The sequence below is a fragment of the Myotis myotis genome, unplaced genomic scaffold (assembly GCF_014108235.1).
Source record: "Myotis myotis isolate mMyoMyo1 unplaced genomic scaffold, mMyoMyo1.p scaffold_m19_p_12, whole genome shotgun sequence".
In the NCBI taxonomy this organism is placed as follows: Eukaryota; Metazoa; Chordata; class Mammalia; order Chiroptera; family Vespertilionidae; genus Myotis; species Myotis myotis.
Genome location: NW_023416316.1, coordinates 26289753 through 26309573, shown reverse-complemented (window position 1 = coordinate 26309573; position 19821 = coordinate 26289753). Strand labels below are relative to the sequence as shown.

The 19821-nt window shown below is 51.4% G+C and overlaps 1 protein-coding gene and 1 long non-coding RNA gene across 7 annotated transcripts in view; one reads left to right on the top strand and one right to left on the bottom strand.

Annotated features, from left to right (window-relative positions):
* Positions 1-951: 951 nt before the first annotated feature.
* FBXO10 (F-box protein 10) overlaps positions 952-19821 on the bottom strand; it is a 30783-nt gene continuing 11913 nt past the window's right edge. For all 4 annotated transcript variants that reach the window (XM_036330351.1, XM_036330354.1, XM_036330352.1 and 1 more), the window contains 10 exons: positions 16653-17243; positions 14661-15494; positions 13525-13674; positions 11460-11596; positions 10279-10349; positions 8754-8906; positions 7491-7760; positions 5231-5544; positions 4074-4255; positions 952-2837 (listed from right to left, as the gene is read on the bottom strand). In XM_036330351.1, coding sequence (XP_036186244.1) covers positions 2663-2837; positions 4074-4255; positions 5231-5544; positions 7491-7760; positions 8754-8906; positions 10279-10349; positions 11460-11596; positions 13525-13674; positions 14661-15494; positions 16653-17243 — 2877 coding nt within the window. In that variant the 3' untranslated portion in view covers positions 952-2662. The remainder of the gene's footprint in view (positions 2838-4073; positions 4256-5230; positions 5545-7490; positions 7761-8753; positions 8907-10278; positions 10350-11459; positions 11597-13524; positions 13675-14660; positions 15495-16652; positions 17244-19821) is intronic.
* Positions 2242-6068, top strand: LOC118667304. 3 transcript variants are annotated; one of them, XR_004971223.1, is made up of 3 exons: positions 2242-2382; positions 2669-2794; positions 3109-6068. It is a non-coding gene; the product is annotated as an uncharacterized LOC118667304 (long non-coding RNA). The 3 variants fall into 3 exon arrangements; XR_004971224.1 differs by lacking the exon at positions 2242-2382 and having other exon boundaries at positions 2655-2794; positions 3162-6068; XR_004971222.1 differs by lacking the exon at positions 2242-2382 and having other exon boundaries at positions 2657-2794.

Here is a 19821-nt window from a genome sequence, read left to right as displayed (position 1 = left end):
TATCACCTCCTGGGTCTTAACCAGCACCACCACTCAGGGCCTCAATCCCTTCTGTTAAAAAATGGGTCAATAACTTCCCAAAGTCGGTGTGTAATGTACTGCAGGTGGAACAGGAGGTGGTTTTAGTGGCACAGGGATATATCAAAACACAGGTTTACGCTGGTTAGACTAAAGGGCGGTAACAGATTCCCCCAAATGTCACGTTTCAACAAAAGGTTTACTTGCTTGCGGTATTGTGAATATCTTAATAGTCTGTTTTAGTATGAATTAGAAAACACTAGCTTTTCATTTATAAGTAGTGATGCAAACATTTCTTTTTAGTTCGGCAAAGTTAAGTGTCCTGGATAGGATCCTGGAATGGAGAAAGGACGTTAGGGAACAACTAAGAAAATCAGAGAAAACCATAGACTTTGGTAAATAATAATGTGTTCAGTATTGGTTAATTGACAAATGTACCACACTAATGTAAGATGTTAGGGAAACTTGGGGAGGAGGGTAATATGGGAACTCTGTACTACCTTATCTGCTCACTTTTTCTGTAAATTTAAAACTTCTTTAAAAAAGTCTTTAAAAAGAGGGTTTAAAGAAGAATATTAAGTATTAACTTTCTCCTCTGGTGACATGTGGATATAGCAAAAACTAAGATGCTGAGTAACTGAAGTTGGGAGAATGTGTTCCTGAGTCTGCCCACACCCAAGACTGCTACTGTTGATCTTCAAAAAGGCCAAGGGCGGAAGGCAGGGCTGCAACACCCGCCCCCCCCCCCTTCCCCCCGCCCCGCCCCCAGCGATGCACTAGGAAACAGACCTTGAAACCTGGAAGGACAGCGTGGGCCTGGGATTCCATTCCATCCCCTTCAGAGGAAGCCTCAGGAAGGCGAGCGGTGCAGTCTGCATCCAGCTGCCTGGGAACGCCAGCATATATCCAACCAAGGAAAGTCCCCAAAATTCCCTCTTTTAAAATATATAACTTTATTTTAGTTGCTGAGATTTTCATAAGCGCTTGGTTCACAGAAAAGTCATTTCTTACAAAATAATAAAGGCAGCATTTTGTACAGCGACTCACATTGGGGCCACCAGAGAAGTGCAAAGGACAGTGGGGATGGAAGAGGCCAGCGCTCTTGTGCCTAAAGTCCTCAAGAAGCCCGCGCTCCTGGCTCCCTCCAGCCCCCTCCCACCCTACCTGGGACCTGGGAGAGCAGCACCAGAGGGCCTGGCAGAAGTAGCCTGGGAAGCCATTGGTGAGGTGCACGACAGCGACCCCAACAGGCTGGTGAAGGCCTGGCAGGAAAGGCCGAGTGGGAGGGGATTGTTCAGGTACAGAGGCTCCTGCATCCAACCCCGTTTCTCAAGCAGCTAGGGCAGGGTCTGAGCCCGCCTAGAACCTTGACACTCACAGTACAGCGCAGTGAAGCCCTTTGGGAACTGGCCTTCCTCTGCCCACTCGGGCTACAGACCCTACCTCAGACCTAGGCTGGGTCCTGGGAACAGAGACAGTGAGATGGGCCTATGCGGGTGAGTGGGACAGGGACGGGCCTGGAGACCACCAGGCGGAAAGTGCTCCGTACGGAGGGGCTGGGAAAGGGGGTGGCTCAGCAGGAAGAGCTCTGCCACCTGGGGGAGGGGAGCGCTCGGTGGAGATGGCAGTGTCTGAGCTCATGTGAATGGTGGGACCTGGACAGAGGGAGGGAAGGGCATGCCGGGAAGGGGAGAGCATGAGCCAAGGCACATAAGGGCCAGCAAAGGCAGCTGGTTGTCCGTGAGAACGCGGACACAGACGAGGGGCCCTAGGCAGCTGCACCTCTCCCAGGCTGGTGCCCAGGAGGGGGCGGCTGGTGTGGCTGTGCTTGTGGGATGGGAATCCTTGTGCAGCAGGCACCAAGCCAACGTCCTCCCGAGTTTGGGAGCTCCTGGCGGGTAGAGGGGAGTTGTGTGTCCCTGCACTGCCCAGCCTGGCACCTGAGCCACTGCAAGGAAGCCCCTCCTGTTCTCCACATGTCCCTTGTCATCCCTAGGTCAGCCTTTTAAGAGGGGCTCCCTGTCCTAAGCCCCTCGTCCATCACAGGCCCATGTTTAAGTATAAAACAATGTCCTTAAGGAAACCAAACTCAACTCCTCCAGCCCCTGCAGGCAGCTGGGAGGGGGTGTGGTGTCCTGGAGGGACAGAGGGAGTCAGGAAGGGGAAGTCCTGGGGCAGCTGTCTCCACCTCCCTAGAATTTCTCCCCTCACTCAGGAGTGCGCCTCTTCCCTGAGAGCCTGCTTGGTGTGTGTAAGATGCCGTTAGCTCCCTGTAACTCAAACAGCAAACCTGACCGCAGCTTCAGTACTGACTTTCCTCAACTCTTCATAATCCACAGGAGCTGGAGGGACTGGAAACCCAAGGTCTGTTCCTTTTTCCTTTGAGAAGCACTCACGTGCCTTCCTACTGAGGGTGGTGGAGCTGAAGGGTTTTGGAGGTACCTTGTCCTTAGTCCCCAGGAGGCCTAGGAGCCTGCTTCCCAGGGGCGTGGTGAAAGGGATCCGGAGCCTCCTCAGACTCGAAGGCTCTGCCATCCCGAAGGCCTCACCTCTTAGCTCAGCTGCACTGTCCGCCTGAGCCTGAGAATGGTGTGTGGTTGTTGCTCCCAGAGTCTCTGGACAGCGCTCTAGTTGCTCTCCATCCTCACAGGATAGTGCAGAAGATGCTGCGGTTGCTGTGGTACCCACCTTCCACACGGGCCGTGATCCTGGTCGCCATGGCCGTCACCTTCTGCCCACTGTGGGCTGCGGAAGGGCCTCGGAGAGAGTTTTCAAGGTGAGGGCGTGCTGGTGGGTTCATGAGCCGCCATGTATCAGACCTGGAGATGCAAAATGATACTGAGTGCTTGAAATCTGACCTTTCGCTCAAGCTCACTGGATGCAGGTGTTTACATCTAGATGTAGTTTCTGTCTCCCAAGCTGGTGACGCTAAAGGGCAGAAGTCCTGCATTCTAGTTCCACGTGTGCCTTCAATTCTGCATGTGATCTTGGACAAGTTCCCTTTAGCAGCCCTAATCTCCCCTCTTTATAAGGATCTGGATAAGATCAGTGGCTTTTTTTCTTTTTCATTTTCCCTTCTCTCCACTCCAGCTGTATAACCATGAAAATTGACAGAATCTTTATTTACAATCACCACAAACTAGAAACTACAGCTGATGAATGGATAACCAGTATGTATTATACCCCTACAATACATCACAACTGAGCAAGAAAAAGAAGGAACGACAGATGCGACACCATTGGCAAATCTCAGGACATTCGGCTGAAGAGACTCAAAAGGCTACATTCTGTATGATATCTATATCTGTTTTAAATCCTCATCCAAAGATATGTTTTTATTGATTTTTACAGAGGAAGGGGGAGAGAGAGAGAAAAATACATTGATGTGAGAAAGAAACATCCATCCGTTACTGCTGTACACGCCCCAACCAGGGATCGAACCTGCAAGCTGGGTATATGCCCTGACCGAGAACCAAACCCGCAACCTTTTTTTTTTTTTTTTGGGGTGTACAGGATGATGCTCCAACCAACTGAGCCACCTGGTCAGGGCTAACTAGATTTTACTAAGGCTCAGAGATATTGAGAACTTGCCCGAGGTCACATAGCCAGTAATTGGCAGAGCTGAGATTTGAAATTACATACCCCTTGCTCTGACAGCTTGTTTCCTCCCAGGCAGTCAAGTGCAGCTCCTCAGCCCAGGCCTTGATCTGGCCAGAGCCAAAAGCTGGCAGGACTGCAGGGAGCAAGGGCAGCCAGAACCACTGGGCCTGGCTTCTCTAGTGACCTCACCGGGGTTCTAGAAAATTGGTTTAGGCCCTTACTTTTTCTTTTTTTTAAAATATATTTTATTGATTTTTTACAGAGAGGAAGGGAGAGAGATAGTTAGAAACATCGATGAGAGAGAAACATCGATTAGCTGCCTCCTGCACATCCCCCACTGGGGATGTGCCCGCAACCCAGGCACATGCCCTTGACCGGAATCGAACCCGGGACCTTTCAGTCCGCAGGCCAACGCTCTATCCACCGAGCCAAACCGGTTTCGGCTAGGCCCTTACTTTTTCTTGAAGACCAAGAACTTGTTGTTTTGCATGATGCATTCTCGATTGTTTGAGATCTGCTGAAAGATGGTCTTGTTGGTCTTTCCCTGGAAGAAAATGTTCTCCTGCACCAGAGCCTTGGTGCGGCCCCGCACTGCGATGCCGTAGGCCCGAAATGAATGGATCCGGTTCTTTATTACCTGGAAGAGACAGACAGCTTGTCACACTGGTAGGGGAGCCAGGTAAGTGTTTCACCAGTTATAAAACGGAGGTAAGAGCATGCTGGGTCGGTGAGCAGTGAGCCACGGGAGCTCAGGGAAGGGATATCAAAGCAAACGGGGTGGGGGGAGAGGGGAGCAGGGAAGGCTTCCTGGAAGAGGTGATGGGTAAGCTATAGGAGTTTATCAGGTGCAGAGCAAGGTAGGGATGTTCCAGGAAGAAGAAAAGGCCTGGCAGAGAGGCGGGGTGGTGCCAGAGGCCAAGGCCCACGGAAACCCAACTGAGGCAACAGCTTCCACAGCTCAGACTCAAAGTCAAGGACTTCTTTACTGCTTGCCTAAGTCACTAGTCATGAAGCCACACAGCTAAAGCGGCCTTGGGATCATGATTCACACGGGCAGGAACGGGCTCAACTTTGAAAGCCTAGCACCCGGCACAGTGCTTTGCATAAAAAGTAAGCTCAGAGCTCACTGTCCCATTGGGAGACAGACGAGCAAAGGAACATTTACAAAGCACCGTGGGAAGTGCTCTGTGAGGTAGGGGTGGGCATAAGCACCTTTGAGTCCAGAAAAGGGGTGCCTCAATAGTCTGGGGGCTCAGGGAGGGCTTCCTGAAAAAAGCCATAGCCAAGCTGTAGGACTGAGAGAAAAAGGGGGGAAAGTGTCCTGGGTCTACAGGGAATAGCACATACCGGGTCCTGTATGAGATTATTCTGTGAGCAGAAATCTAGAACAGCCCTGACCTTAGCCTGGAGACCCAGAAGATACCCCAGGGGGCATCCCCCACCCTAGCTTCCTGCTGGTAACTCTGATTCATCCTTCAGGGTCCAGTTATATGTCCCCTCTTGTGTGAAGTCCCATTTTTGTCTTCCAGGCTGAGAAGGCAAGAAAGCTTTCCCAGGGCTGTGCCATGGGATACACACACACACACACACACACACACACACACTCACTCACCTTAGTGTCAGACCTGGGCAGCAGCTGCAGCCCGCTGCCCCGATTGCCAATGATGTCATTTTCGATGACGACGGTGCTGTCACCCTTAGTGATGATGCCGTGGCCTCTGTTGTCATAGATCCCATTGCCCCGAAGCTCTACCTTGCACTGGATCTCGACCTTGACCCCACTCTGGCGGTTGCAGGAGATGCTGTTGTTAGCCACACGGGTGAGCTGGCTGCTCTGGGCTACAGTGATGCCTCTGTCCCCATTAGCGTGGATCACATTGGTGATGACGTGCAGTGCCTCACTGCTCTGGATGTAGAGTCCTGAGGCTGCAGGTGGAGGGTGGGGAGCAGAGAAAGCACAGGGTGGTCCCAGGGTCAGCCCTGACAGCACCAGTCGGAAAAGCCTTCCTGGAGCTGTGCCCCCAGGAGAGAGGCAGGGAAGAGAGAGCAACACTCAGAACCAGCCCTTGGGAGCTGCAGCTTCCAAGCGGGCTGACACCCAGAGCAGGAGGAAACCTGGGAACATCAAGAAAATGCTGTTCCTCCTGAAATGAGTCCTCATTAAAGGTGCCAGGGAAACGGGATGCAAGATTCCGCAGGCTCAGCTGGTCGTCTGGCCCAGGCTCCCATCCTGTACTGAACGCCACCTACGTCACAGTTCTACCGCCACGTGCACCTCTTGTGCTGGAGCCCTCACCACCCCTTCCAACTCCAGACAGGCCTACCTGCTGGAAAGTTGCTGTTTTGTTTTCTTTCCCATACTGACCTAGAATCTGCCTCCCTACTGTTTGGAGAAATTTGTTTATATGGGAAATTCTATAATTTTTGAATAAAAAAATTGACTAAAGTAAGTAATATGTGTCTAAAATGTGTTAGAAATTTTGGAAAGAAAAAGCTGTTTGGGATATTCGTAGAAAAAAAGCACAAAATGAGCAGGCTCAGAGCTGCCAACATGGTCGGGAAGGGACAGCACGGCAGATGGACCCGGTGAGGAGGAGGACTCCCAGGGACTTCCAGCCACCACCAGAGCAAGCGGTCCGGGGCAGTGCGGGAGGAGTGCGGGGAGGCCGACGATGGGGTCACATGGGAGCAATCTGCGCTGCGAGTTCAAATCTCTTGGTGGTACCTGCCTGTTGCTTCTCCTGCTTGGTTGAGAACAGCAAATATAAATGAAGAATCTGTGGATACATGCAGCTTTTCCTGTCCTACACAGGTGGCCACACATTTCCCTGACTCTGCCACCCAGAGGAATGAGCTTACCAGGCCTGGTAACCTCTTTTTTTTCCCTTTATTGTTTAAAGTATTACATATGTCCCCTTTTCGCCCTACTGACCTCTCCCTGACCATTCCCACCCCTAGCACGTGCCCTGAGTCCCCTACTGTTTCCATGGGTTATGCTTACATGCAGGCATACAAGGCCTTTAAGTTGCTCTCTTACCACCACCCCGCCTCCTGCCTTCCTTCTGAGGTTGGATGGTCTGTTCGATGCTTCTATGTGGTAACTTCTTTTTAAGCCTCTTTTTAACAAGCCTTCCTCCATTAGCCGCTCAACAGTGCTTCTGATAATCAGCCCAGTTAGGAGTCCTGGAGTTAGATAACTCCACAGTAAGTTTCGTTTTTGTTTTTTTTTGTTTTTAATTCAATAAACATGAAATACCTACTATCATCGTTTTTTGTTAAATGAAAGATATCAGATTTAAAACACACTTGTTTTTCTATACAGCTAAGAAAAATCATTGCCAATTAAACCATGATATGCCATTAATTGGAAGACACATCTCATCAAAGATGTTAAAATGTGAAAAATGTGTCTCAGAATTGGTTAGCAATGTGCCCGCCAGGTGTGGGTTTGGCACTGCAGGGGAGAGGGCACCAACATGGGTGGGATTCCGTCTTTGCCTCAAGTTCACAGCCTATCAGAGTTGATGAAACAGCTCCAGACACAAGTCCCCCTAACACGTGCCACTGGGGTGGGGAGGGCACGGTGCAGAGGAGGAGAGGGTGCTGGTGCGTCGCCGGTGGCTCTGAGGTTCGTGCTGTCCGGGCTGTGTGAACGGGAGGAAGGGAATTTCAAGCAAGAGAAGCAGCATGAGCAAAGTCGGGGGCTGGGGGACAAGAAAGGGTGGATTCAAGTCTGGGGACTGGGGTATCGGGTGAGTGGACAAAAGAAGTGGCCAGTGAGGCCGGAGGGCTGGAAGGGGAGCCCGTGAAGGGCCATTAAGGCGTGAGACCTCGACGGCTCTGGAGCAGGGGCGGAGGGCGAGGGGACTCACCTCCGTTGTGATTAATACTGTTGGACTCCACAAGCGCGATGGTGACGGGCTGGCGCAGCGGGTCGTCGTCCTTCTCCAGCTCGGGCTCCCAGAGGATGGCATCCCCATCCTCGCTGAAGTTCTCCTGGGCCCCATGGCCTCCAGGGAGCTCCCTGGAGCCCTCCTTCTGGCTAAACACCGCCACTCCGTACAGGCCATTGTAGCTGACGTGGTTGCTGGTGACGTGGGGCAGGCTGGACGACATCATCCACACACCACAGCCCTTATTAGCTGGGAGAGTGAGAGCAGCTGGTCACCGACACAGCAAAGGGTGACAGCCTCCAGCGTCTCCCACGAGGGGAAGCAAAAAACGCACTGGCCCGGGCCACAGAGTCCCTGACTTGCTAAAGGCCTGGGACAAGTCACTGTATGGCTCTGGCTGCAGGCTCCTTCATACGAGAGGGCAAGTAACAGTCAGGATCATCTTTCAACTAGGATCATTCTGTCGGGTGTAAAAGTGTTCTGAGAAACGTCAAGGCCACACTCCAGATCAGAAGCACAGAAGCTCATAGTGACAGGGCCAAAGGGGTCACGGAGTTCATCTAGCCCCACCCCTCCCTGAAGAGACAGAGGCGGCTTCAGTTTGAACCTCAGCCCTACCACTTCCGAGTTATATGACTTTGAGTCGTTAATGGAACCTCTCCATGCCTCAGTTTCCTTGCCTTTAAAATGGGGTTAACTATCTCAGAAGGCAGACATGAGGATTAAATGCAATAATGCATAGAAAGGGCCTTGCAGTGTTGGGTCGGAACAAGTTAGCTGCTATCATGCTCACCATCCTCAAATACACAGTTCAGAAAGACGAAGGCTTTAACCCAAAGTCTGAGTTAGTGAGAACAGCTTGCTTTCTATGATTGTCCTGTTTCTCTCCTATTACTTTCAGTTGTCTGGGTCACAAGAAATGATGCTCATGTATCCAAGCTTAAGTGGCCCTGTCCTTACACAACACCCGACTCCTGCCTTCTGCTGTTTTAAATGGAGACAAAGCTCTCTGCTTTGCTGACCCCACGGGATCGCTCTGATTACATGGCGATTTGCCGGAGGCTCCTGAATGCTGAGAGGGGCTGTGTAACTGTGGCCCGAGATCAGTGCTATCATTCAGACGGGTCTCTGAAGCCCAGGGAAAGGCTACAACTTTATCAGACCCACAAAGGAGGGTCCTGGGCTTCCAGCCTCCCAGGCAGGACTGGACCTCAGACCCCTCCCCCGGAAGGTGCTCCTCACCGTAGATGGTGTTTCCTTCTATCAGCCCTTTGCCTTCATCTCCCACGACCACGCCGTCCGAATAGCCAAAGCAGATGAGGTTGCTCCTGAGGACGGGGACCCCTCCGCGGCGGATGTCCACACCTCCCCACTGATTCTCACGGATGACGTTTTCTAGGGAGAAGCAAGTAAGAGGGTCAAGACCAAGGCCACCTGCAACGCTAGCAGCGACGACTTGGGCAGCTGAGAGGAACGACAATCCGGACCAGGAAGCTCGGGGCTTACCCAGTCAGCACCCCAAACCTTCTTTGGCATTTCAGGGACTTGTTTGCTATCTGCTTTCCCCAAGGCAAGCTCTGTGTCTGTCTGTGCTCTCCTACATTCCCAGTTCCCACTGTACCCAGTGGCCTTGGGAACTGATGACTAAGAATAATGGGCACTGGAGTCCCTGAGCCAGGCCACGCAGGGGATGTCTGCCCTGGGTGGGCAGGGGGCGCTGTTTCCAGAAGGGCTGAGGCAGAACCCAGCCATTCTCCCAACAACCTGAGGAGGCGCTAGCTTGTCCTCAGCCTCAGCTCTGGCTGACCTCTCCCGCCCCTTCCCCAGCCCAGGAGTGGGCTGGCGAGTCCCAGCCAGAGGGTGGTCCTGGACCATCTGCGCCAGCACTGAGGCAGGGCAGACGCTCAGCCTGATGGGACTAGAGGGCAATGACTCATGAGACCTGTGTGACTGGCCCTGTCCTGCCTCTGTGACCCCATCTCAAACCCTCACACCTCGTCCACCACACTCCAGTCACACACGTGACCTCCCTGTGCCTTGGGCATGCCAGGTCTGTTCCCACAGGTGGCCCTGCATGGAACCCAGTCCTTTTCCCAGGGTCCTTCTCATCATCCAGGTTCTGGCTCACAAGCCACCTTCTCAGAAAGGGCTGCCTGACCACACAATCTAAATGCCACAAAGTCCCTCTAGCTCCTTATTCTAACTATCTGTAGAGCACGAATCATCCTCCAATAGGCCTTCGCCTGCTTGCATATGTATGCTTTTATTTATTTACTTGCTTCCCCCTCCTAAAATGTCAGTTCCTGGAACAGGGATGGTGTCTGTGTCGTTCAGTGCTGTGTCCCCGACTCCTGGTCCCAGAGAGCAGGGCTCCTGGGTACAGTGAGTGTATACTAGTATGTGTATAAGAGGAGGTCTGGGCAGGCTTCCCCGAGGAAGCGACACCCAGGCTGAGACCTGCAGGGTGAGCAGGAGTTGGCCAGGCAGAGGGGAAGGGAAATGGGGATGGGTTTCCAGAGCAGGCAGGAGCCCGTACAAAAGCCAAGAGGAGGACTTTAGACATTCTGTGTGGCATCAATGTTCCTGACAGCATGATGCCAGCCACCCAGTGAGATCCTGTAAGCACTGAGCCAGCATCGCCGAGTTACCCACTACTAGCAGGAGGCCAGTCTGTCCCGGTGAAGGACTGGGGGCGGGATGCGGGGGGTGGGTGCGGGTGAGGCAGAGCCCACTACCTGATTGGCCAGGCTCCAGCATCCCCACCTACCTGTGATGAGGCCTTTGCCATTCTCATTCACAGCTATGCCGGCTGCACGGCCCTTGAAAATGTGGTTCCCACTAAAATGTAAGGAGAATAAGACAGGTGAGACCAGACCAATGTCATGCGTCGAAGACAATGCCGACTCAAGGTGACTGCCTTCTTTTGTGGGCTTCCCCAGATGGCTCAAGTCCACAGCAGCATACAGCGCTTCCTGGAGTCCTAGAAGCCGGCATTTAGCAATCTTCGGTTATCACCGACCAAAAACTAAGCCTATAGCTATGCCATAGAAGCACAAGGCTCCGTGGCCTCTCTTGACTGGCATCCACATACAAACAACATTTTATTTATTTATTTATTAAAATATATTTTTATTGATTTCAGAAAGGAAGGGAAAGGGAGAGAGAAATATAAACATCAATGATGAGAGAGAATCATTGACTGGCTGCCTCATGCACGCCCCCTACTGGGAAATGAACCCGCAACCCGGGCATGTGCTCTGACTGGGAATCGAACCGTGACCTCCTGGTTCATGGGCCAATGCTCAACCACTGAGCAACACCGGCCAGGGCCCAATGCCACCTTTTTAATAAGGCCTTCCCACACATCCCCTCTCTGGGAGCTGTGCATTCATTTACTTGTTGCTATGGCACAAATAGCAGAATGGCTCACACCCTCTCCTGATACTTTGATAGATTTATCCCAGTCTGTCCCGTACGATAGCTAGGAGGGCAGATCCATGGTCTCAGTAGTGCCACCGCCCCTTCCACCTTCAGCTCACACCCTGACTGATCTCGACGTGCTTTCATGCTGAGGTCAGATGTAGCCTCCAAATCTTAGCACAGCATCCCTGTGGCCACGATCAACTGACCGGAGTTAAAATCTCTTCTGGGCACATATGTCCCCCAGACGAGAGTAAGCTCCGGGTCTGGCCCTTGCTACCTCTGTTATCACTGTTAGAAGTGCTCAGTAATACTTGCTGAATAGAATGGCCACATGGTTAACTGGAAGGGAACACAGAAACACAAAAGTGGTTGTGCTATTGTGGGATTGTGGGTGCAGTCTATTCTGTGCTTGGTCTGCACAGTTGCTTTAGCAAACAAAAATATTTTCAAATGGGGGGAAGCTGGGAGTAGGGAAACAGATGAGAACCATGGTGAGCAGGATGGTCTGGGGACAGCAGCACATACCTCACCACTGGGTTTCCATGGTACAGGATATAAATGCCAGCCTCCTTATTAGAAAAGATTTGATTGTTCCGGATGATGCCTTTCCCATTGCCAAGGACGACGATGCCTGAGCGAAGGCCGTGGTGGATCTGGTTACACTGCAAGTGACATGAGATACCTCAAAGGACAGATCAGATAGGCCAGCCAGAAGCAGAGTGCTCACGCTGCCCCACAGCAGGCCGGGACGAATACAGTGGGGAAAGCACTGTCCCTGGAAGAGCCCTAGCACACGACCAAGTGCACAAGCCCCGCTGCCCTGCACAGGTACACACATGGAACCAATCAGGGAGACCCTGAAGACAGGAGCCTTCATGGCCTCGCCTTTGAGACGCCGTGGTGCTGGCCCTACCGCTGCGGGCTCTTGCTTGTCACTGGCAGGCAGGCTACTGGAACTTTCTGAGCTCCCACACGCAATCATCTGGCCATGCCACACTTCCCAGGGTCAGGGGAGCCTACCTTCAGGAACGGGCAGCACCCCAGTACACGAGAATGTTGGCTAACCCAAGGGGGCCACATCCGGGGAAGGGTGAGAGCCATGTGGCTTCTAGTCCACAGTTCTTGTTCAGGGGAACGCTGGAGCAAGGTACGGCTCTGGGGAGCTTAGCTATCCCATGGGGCATGAGGTCATAGGTGTGTGAGCTACAAGGAACCTTGGAGATATCCTTCTAATTCCTCGTACAAAAGGGCAACAGGCCCAAGGTCATATGTTTGTGGCAGAGCCTGATTTGAAATCTAGTTTTTTCTGTTTCCCAGTCAGTTAGTTGCTATTGCCCAGTGACAAAATTTTTAGATTATAATAAATTACAATAACATTTTTTCACTCTAATTGTTAATTTACAGCCCCAAATACAATCCCATACTTATACCAGGAAGTTAACTATTTCTCTTTCACAGAAGGTTCCAGTTTGCCTAAAGTGTCCCATGTTGCAAACTCTCCTATTCTTACTTTTCAGACTTTCTCCTGACGGGTTGGGCCAACTCACCAGGGCAACCACGGCCTAACAAAAGTCCCCCAGGGTTGAAAGCTCTGTGAGAGGGGTGTATGCGATGACATTTCCATCCACATCCTTTCACAAAGCCAGGACTGACATGCAACACCCCCTTCCCACTTCCACCTGATAACTGGCCCGCCCCCTCTGTCCCCGGAAATACTTTCTAAGCCATGGTCATGCGGCAAACACCAGCTGCATGGCAAAAACAGTGAGAGGAGGAGTTTGAAAGAAGACACGCTAGGCATGTCTCTTTAAACACAGTTAGGATTTTCCTTTTTCTGCATTTCAAGGGCAACTTAGATATAATGGGTTGAGCTCATCGACCCTGAAAAGACTGCCTAGGTTCAAACCTCAGCTCTGTCACTGGTTTGGAAAGATCCTCAGACTCTGTGTCGCAATGTCTCATCTATAAAATGGGGATAATAAATCTATCCCACAGGGTTGTGTAAGGATGAAACCATAATTAAGTACATATATATACAACGTTCTTAGAATGACCTGGCGTATAATGAGCACTCACAGAAGGGTGGGTATTATTTTTCCAGGTCCGTAAAAAGTCCATCACATTCCCAGTTTCTCGGAAGCCTGTCTCTCGGGAAGGCTGGGGCGGAAAAGGGGCTGGTCTCAAGTCGCTGGTCTCATGGGCTAGGATTTTAAGTGGCTTTCACACTGGTGCAAAACCACACTCACCATATCCATGAAACAAATAACCTTCAGAACTAAATATCCTTTTTATAGCAAAGAATGAACTAACTTGGTGTTTTATTTCTGATCCACGTGATTTTTAGGGCAGACATCGTCATCTTTAATTCTTACCAAAGTCACAAACCAACGAGAGCCTATCAGGGCCCTGTGAGTGTTCCCTGTGACTGGACCTCTTCTTACTGACGGGGAAACTGCAGGGAAAAGGACAGGGAACCCTTGTACACAGAAAGCACTATTTTTAAGATGGCAACACTGATGTAAATATCCCCAGAAATGGTTTCTGAGAAGCAAGAGCCACCCTGAGAAGGCGTGAAGACAGAGAGGAGTACCAGAACGAGCGGGTTGGACTTCTTCCGGATGTCCACGCCAGCCTCCGCGTTGTGGTAAATGTTGTTGCCGGCGATCAAGCCTCCACCCTCCAAGCGAAGAAAGATGCCTGACGCTTTGCAGCGGTGAATGTCGTTCCTGAGCATGACGATCTAAGCAGGGAAGAGAAAGCCATTTGTTTTCCTGTCACAAAGGATTAAAAAAAAAAATCACTCAGGGACACCGATTCTCTTCCTTAGAGTCTGGTCTGTGCTGTGCCGCCTGCAGGCGAGAGGCGCGCCTCGAGGTCACACGGCCGGCCGCTCTCCAACTGTGTGTGCCCAGGGCAAAGCCATCTCCGTGCCCTTCCTGGCTGCCCCGGCACCAACCTCACACCGGTTCTTTAATGAAACCTGATCGGAGCTTGGCCCTGGGCTCCATAGTCACACCTTTTGAGCAGACTAACTGGGTGATGGGATGACAAAGACCCTTAGAGAAGATGGGATTCAGTGGTCCTCACACTCAACATGCATTGGGGTCACACAAAGATTCCCCAGAGGTCCAAGGGCACAGCTACAAATGGAATCAAGTTCCAGATCTACCACTTCCTACTGGCCTTCGCAAACAGCCCCCTGCCTGAGAAAGCTGAGAGTAAGGTTCTTTTCTGGATCAGGCCTTGCTCCTGGGCACAGGGACCAGCTCAGTAAGCCCTGCATGCCTGCCCGCAGCCCCCTGCTTGAATTAATGCCACTTAGCATATAATTATGCTCAGGATACACCATGGAGATATATATATATATTTTTAGTCAAAAACTCTGACTATCCATTTTTCAGGTTCCTGTCCAGAGACTCACTAGCTGCATAATTGATTCAATGGCAGCACAATTCCTGCAAAAAGTCCTGAGGCCACAGTTTAACAGGGTTACAACTAAGGCTCTATAATGGTGTAAAATGATAAAAATAGCTACTGCCTTCCCCAAATCAGATGATGGAGATAAGGCAAGTGTATTATCAGTTTAAGAAAAAGATGATTAAAAATATATATGCAAAATAGCCCCATCAAAGCCTTCCTCTGCATATAGCCACAAGAGACTTCTCATCAATCAATCATGTCCTGGTGACTCGCGAGGCCGCATGGCATTGTGGCCCATGACAGCACCTTGCTATTGTGTATACACCGCACTGCGTAAGTCAGGTTCCGGAAGATGTTTCCTTCCATCTTGGCTCGGCCATAGGAGCAAACGAAGACGCCTCCCTTGCCGTCCCGGAAGAGGCACTTGCGGATAAGGCAGCCCTGCACGGAGCTGGCCAAGGCCATGGCCTCCTTGTCCTTCTGCAGCTCCTGCTGCAGTGAGTTCAGCACGAGGCAGCTGGGCAGCTGAATGGAAGCTCCTGGCAGAGGTGGGCCCAGGAAGGAGCCCCCCAGGACAGGGCGTGGGCCCTGCACTTGGTAGGATAGTCTGTACGTGAGCTGCTCCTCATCCTCATCCTCACCGCTGGGACTCAGACCTCCATCGCTGCTGTCTGGGGTCTGGGCCAGCCTTTCCCCATCACTGCCCACCTCTGCCTCCTGTGAACTAGCCTTGGAGCCTGGCTTTGGGGAGCTAGAGACTGGGCTGGTAGGGCTCTGGCTGCCCTCAATGACAATGTCACAGGTCCTTGGGCTCCAGGCCTGGTCCCTGCTCTCCAGGTCTAGGGACATTAAAAAGTCAGAGTCCTCTGTGGGGAGCACACTGGGAGAGGACTTAATGAGCCCCAGTAGATACTTGTAGGCCCAGTTCTTGTCTGCAGACGGGTGGCCCTCAACTGTCACCGAGTTGTTTTCGCTGCCCACAAATTCACAGTTTTCCAGGACACACAGGGGCACATTGTGCAGGAAGACATGGGTGTTTTTGAAGGTGCAAAACTTCACTTGGCAGGTGCCTGGGCCATGGACCTGGATGTGCCCATTTTCAAAGTTGCAGTTGTCAAACTGGACATGACCTGATGTTGTCTGGGGAATGAAAAAGAGAAAGTGAAGACGACAGGGATAAGATCTGTTTAGCTGGCCAGTACTCTAGCTGCTCGTTAAGGAGGGTGGAGCATGGAGAGCCATTTGCCCTGCTAATCATGCCCCCTTCCCCACGAGGGCATGGGCCAGCTGATGCCAAGAGGGACCTGGGAGCTGCTCTGCATCAGAGGGAAGACAGATAATTTGGAGTTGCCTGCCCTTCCCTCCATCCAATCCCAAAAGGTCAGGGAACAGAATGGAAACGGATAATAGCAGAAAAGCTCACCTAGATTATGAACATAGACTCTGGATTCTATCTCTGTCCCTTAATAAATCTGAGATCTGGGTTTGTCACTTAATCTTGTTGAGCCTCTGTTTGCTCGTCTATAAACCAGATAATACAACCCATCTTAAAAATGGCTAAAACACATGCCCAGCACACAGTGAGTGCATCACAAATGATTGTTGGTATGATGATCATTACAAATCTGAGAGACAATTCAGCGGGCATTGGTGGTAAAGTGGCAATATACTTTTTATTGATTAAGTACATAATCCAGGGATTGCAATTAGTTCCTAGGCAATGGAAAACTGCAGACTCTCTGCCAGAAGCCACCTCGGTACATGCTTTGCTATGAACACAACTTCTCTCAGTGTTCCTGGGAGGAATGTTTTGGGACTGGTATTTCCTGACCCCCTCTCCAGTCGCCCTTGGTAAAAACCTGGTCTTCCTTGACCCTCACAGGGTGGGGCTGATGCACTGGAGGTCGCTGGCCTCCCCTCTCTGGCTCCCTCTGGGCATGCTGCCACAAAGTGTTCTCTGCTTTCCGTCACCATGTGGCACGCTCCAGAACCTGGATTTCCTACCTACTTGCTGCAGCTTGGCTTCAGCTGACCCAGTTTGGAAGGGAAGAAATACACAGCCACTTCAGACTCAAGTCCAAGGCTCACTTTTAATACAGCTTTGCCAGGAACAAAGCAGAATGTTAATCTCTATTGATCCTGTGCCTGCTTCTCAACTGGAGCAGAACTCAGAGGAGTGTGTTAGAGCAATAACAAATAAACTCTCAATTCCAACAAAAGAGGGGTTACAAGCCCACTGAGAAGAGGTCAAACTCAGGGTCAGGGTGGAAGAGGCCATCCTCTGATGGGGGTACCCACCTTGAACATGAAGGGCGAGAACCAGGCTGGCATGAAGACGAGGTTGCACAGGCGTGTGGTTGAGCAGTGCTGATCGATGCTGGCGAGCAGGGCCACCTCCCCCAGCTTCCCGTGGCCGACAATCTCCACGGGCACCTTCAGGATGACTTCGCCCTGCTCTTCGTACACTCCGGGGAACAGCACAATGCGGTCATACAGGCTGGCCACGGCCAAGGCGCTGCCCAGGCTGTCGAACTCACGGCCTGGCCCGACGCTCAGGGTACGGCGCTCCCGCCTCCGGCGAAAGAGAGAAAAGCAGACGGAGGACTCCAAGTCCAGGGCATTCTTGGTCCACGTCTTGGAGGCAAGGTAATGCTGCTTGAAGGCCTCCCTCCAGGACTCGGGCTCCACGTCAGGCTGGTTGGGCCAGTTGGGGTGGCGGCACTCGGTGCAGCCCAGACACAGCTGCCGCCAGCGGGTGCTGTCGAGGCTGAGGACCAGTTCATACCAGGCCCTGCACACCAGGCTGCAGCGGCCCAGGTCGGGGAGGTGCAGGTAGGCTAAGATCATGCGCCACAGCTCCAGGGGGAGCCCGCCAGTCTCCATGGTCACCTGGGGAGACAAACACAGAACAAAAGAGGCTTTTGCTGACCCTGCTTGAAGTCCCCTTACTTTTTTTTTAAATATATTTTATTGATTTTTTTACAGAGAGGAAGGGAGAGGGATAGAGAGTTAGAAACATCGATGAGAGAACATTGATCAGCTGTCTCCTGCACACCCTCCACTGGGGATGTGCCCACAACCAAGGTACATGCCCTTGACTGGAATCGAACCTGGGACCCTTCAGTCCTCAAGCCGATGCTCTATCCACTGAGCCAAACCGGTTAGGGCTCCTTTTTTTTTTTTTTTTTTTAATAATCCTCACCTAAGGAGTGAGGATATTTTTCCATTGATTCCTCAGAGAGAGTGGAAGGAAGGGGGAAGGTCTCCCTTCTTAAAATACCCCCTGCCTTCTCCAGACCCGAGGGGTGAGCAAGGGAACAAGGCCCAGGCAATCGTAGGACTCCATCCCCTCAATACTTCTCTGGGATTTTTCTACCTGAAGACTCTTCTCTTTGGTCAGACAGGGGTCTGGGTGTGATCCCGGGACTGCTGGCAGCCACACGCCCCAGAGTACAGAGGACACCTTGTGGTCCCAGAGCCAAGCAGAAATCAGAGATGAAAGATACAAATTGAAAAAGGGAAAGAAAAGAAGTGAGCACACGTGTGCGTGTCCTGGAGGCACGGATTCCAGACTCCTGCAGGTGCCCTGGAATCTTCAGTTCTCCCGTCAGTCCTGTGAGGACCTCAGTGGCCTTCCAATGCGCTCTGTGCTCGGGCTGGTTTGAGCTGGTTTCTGAGACGGGTGACTAAGAGTTTGGACTAATACGGAGGAACCTGCCTTTGGCTGTGCCGGCTCCAGAGCTCGGGATACCTGCACTCCCAGGCAGGGCCTCTATTTCTTCACACCGATAGGGAGGAGAACTGAGGCAGTGAGCGTCCATGTGACTGTCTCTCCTCATAATGACCACTGCTCCCAGGTGAGGCAGCCTCAGGAAAGGCTGCGGCCGGAGCAGAGGCTGTGGGTCTCGGTCCTGGCTCTGCCACTGGTAATATACTGATGGAACCCTCGCGTCCTAAACATCTGCTGGGCTGGCTGCACAGCCATCTGCCCCCTTACTTTTTCCTGGAAAATATTCTTCCTTCCTCCAGCAATTTATACCCATGGATACAGAGGTAGGGCTCCCGCAGCTGTGTGTGTACAACTATGCCGACCCAGTCCCTTGGCTGCAACGGACTGGACCCTGGATGGCTCCAATTTGTCCACCGAGACCTTCTCCAAAGGAACATGAGTTGTGATTCTTCTAGAATCAGGTTGACTTCCTGAGTGGAGGGGAATGGATCACTTCTTTCCTAAGCTATAAACTCAGGAATGGTGAACATTTTCTTGATGGGGGTGGGGTGGGGGGGAGGGAATGGTGCACAAGAAGCTGGTCTAAAATGAGAGAAGAACGAATCAGAGACAGAAAAAAGCAGAGAGGGTGGAAACAAAGGGCATTCCAGTCATGGCTCCAGGCTATTCTCAAAGCTCAGCTTTATCCTTGCCTTTTGAATTCCATCAGCTATCTTAGTACTCTTATAATAAATGTTCCTTTTTGCTTAAGCTGGCTTCATTGAATTTTTGTTGTTTATCTCTACTGAAAGCCCTCTCACTGATGAGTGTCAGTTTCTCCACCTGAAAACAAGGGATTGTGTTAGTGCAACTTTCAAGTTTGAAACCCTATAAAGTCTCTAGACAACTAGGAGCTGAAACTTCGAAACAGGGCAGACTCCACAACCGACTTTAGTGTCTTTATTAACCTCCAGGGCCTCCTCTCAGCTTTACGAAAATGATGATCATACTTGCCAGCTATTTAAGCCCCAGGAAGGCTAGAAGCACAAATGTATGATTATGTCTGGAAGGAATTCTGAGCTTCCTCAGGACAGATGTGGCTTTAATGCTAAAGACTGGAATTGGAGCCTACGTATGTGGGTTTCTCTTTAATGATCACCCGGTGAAACTTTACAAAGTCTCAGGGGCACTGGAGAAAGCCGGTCTCTGGGTTGGTAAGCATTACAGATACGGAGAAAATAGGCTCCTGGCCTCCTGGCAGCTGTCTCTCCCCCAGGTGAGCCATTTATTCAAGGTGGTTTCTGTGACAGTGATGGCTCCTGTTCCTCACCTACTTCTCTAGCTATGTCTGCTCACGTTTTTTTAAAGAGGAAAATGTTCTTCTACTCCTTCTCTAACCGTTCTGTAGCTAAGTGAGCACATTCATTCTCTTGGCTTTAACTCCCACCGAATTTGTGACTACAGAATCTGAAATCTCCAGTCCCGACTGTCTCCAAACGTGAACACCCTATGGCCTGCCTGTCGGGCAATTCTACTCGGATGTCCCACAGATACTAACACCTCAGCAGCGTATCCCAAACTGAACCTCCACTTCCACTTCCACGTCAGGCCTTGACAGAAAAACTGGAACTGGATTCACTCTTCTGCCATTAAACAAGTATAAAGCTGAACAAAATATGCTTTCAGGCTTTGAACAGCCAGCTGCACAGGACTGTGATCTTTGAGAGAAGGGAAACATGGGGGGGTGAGTGCATGACC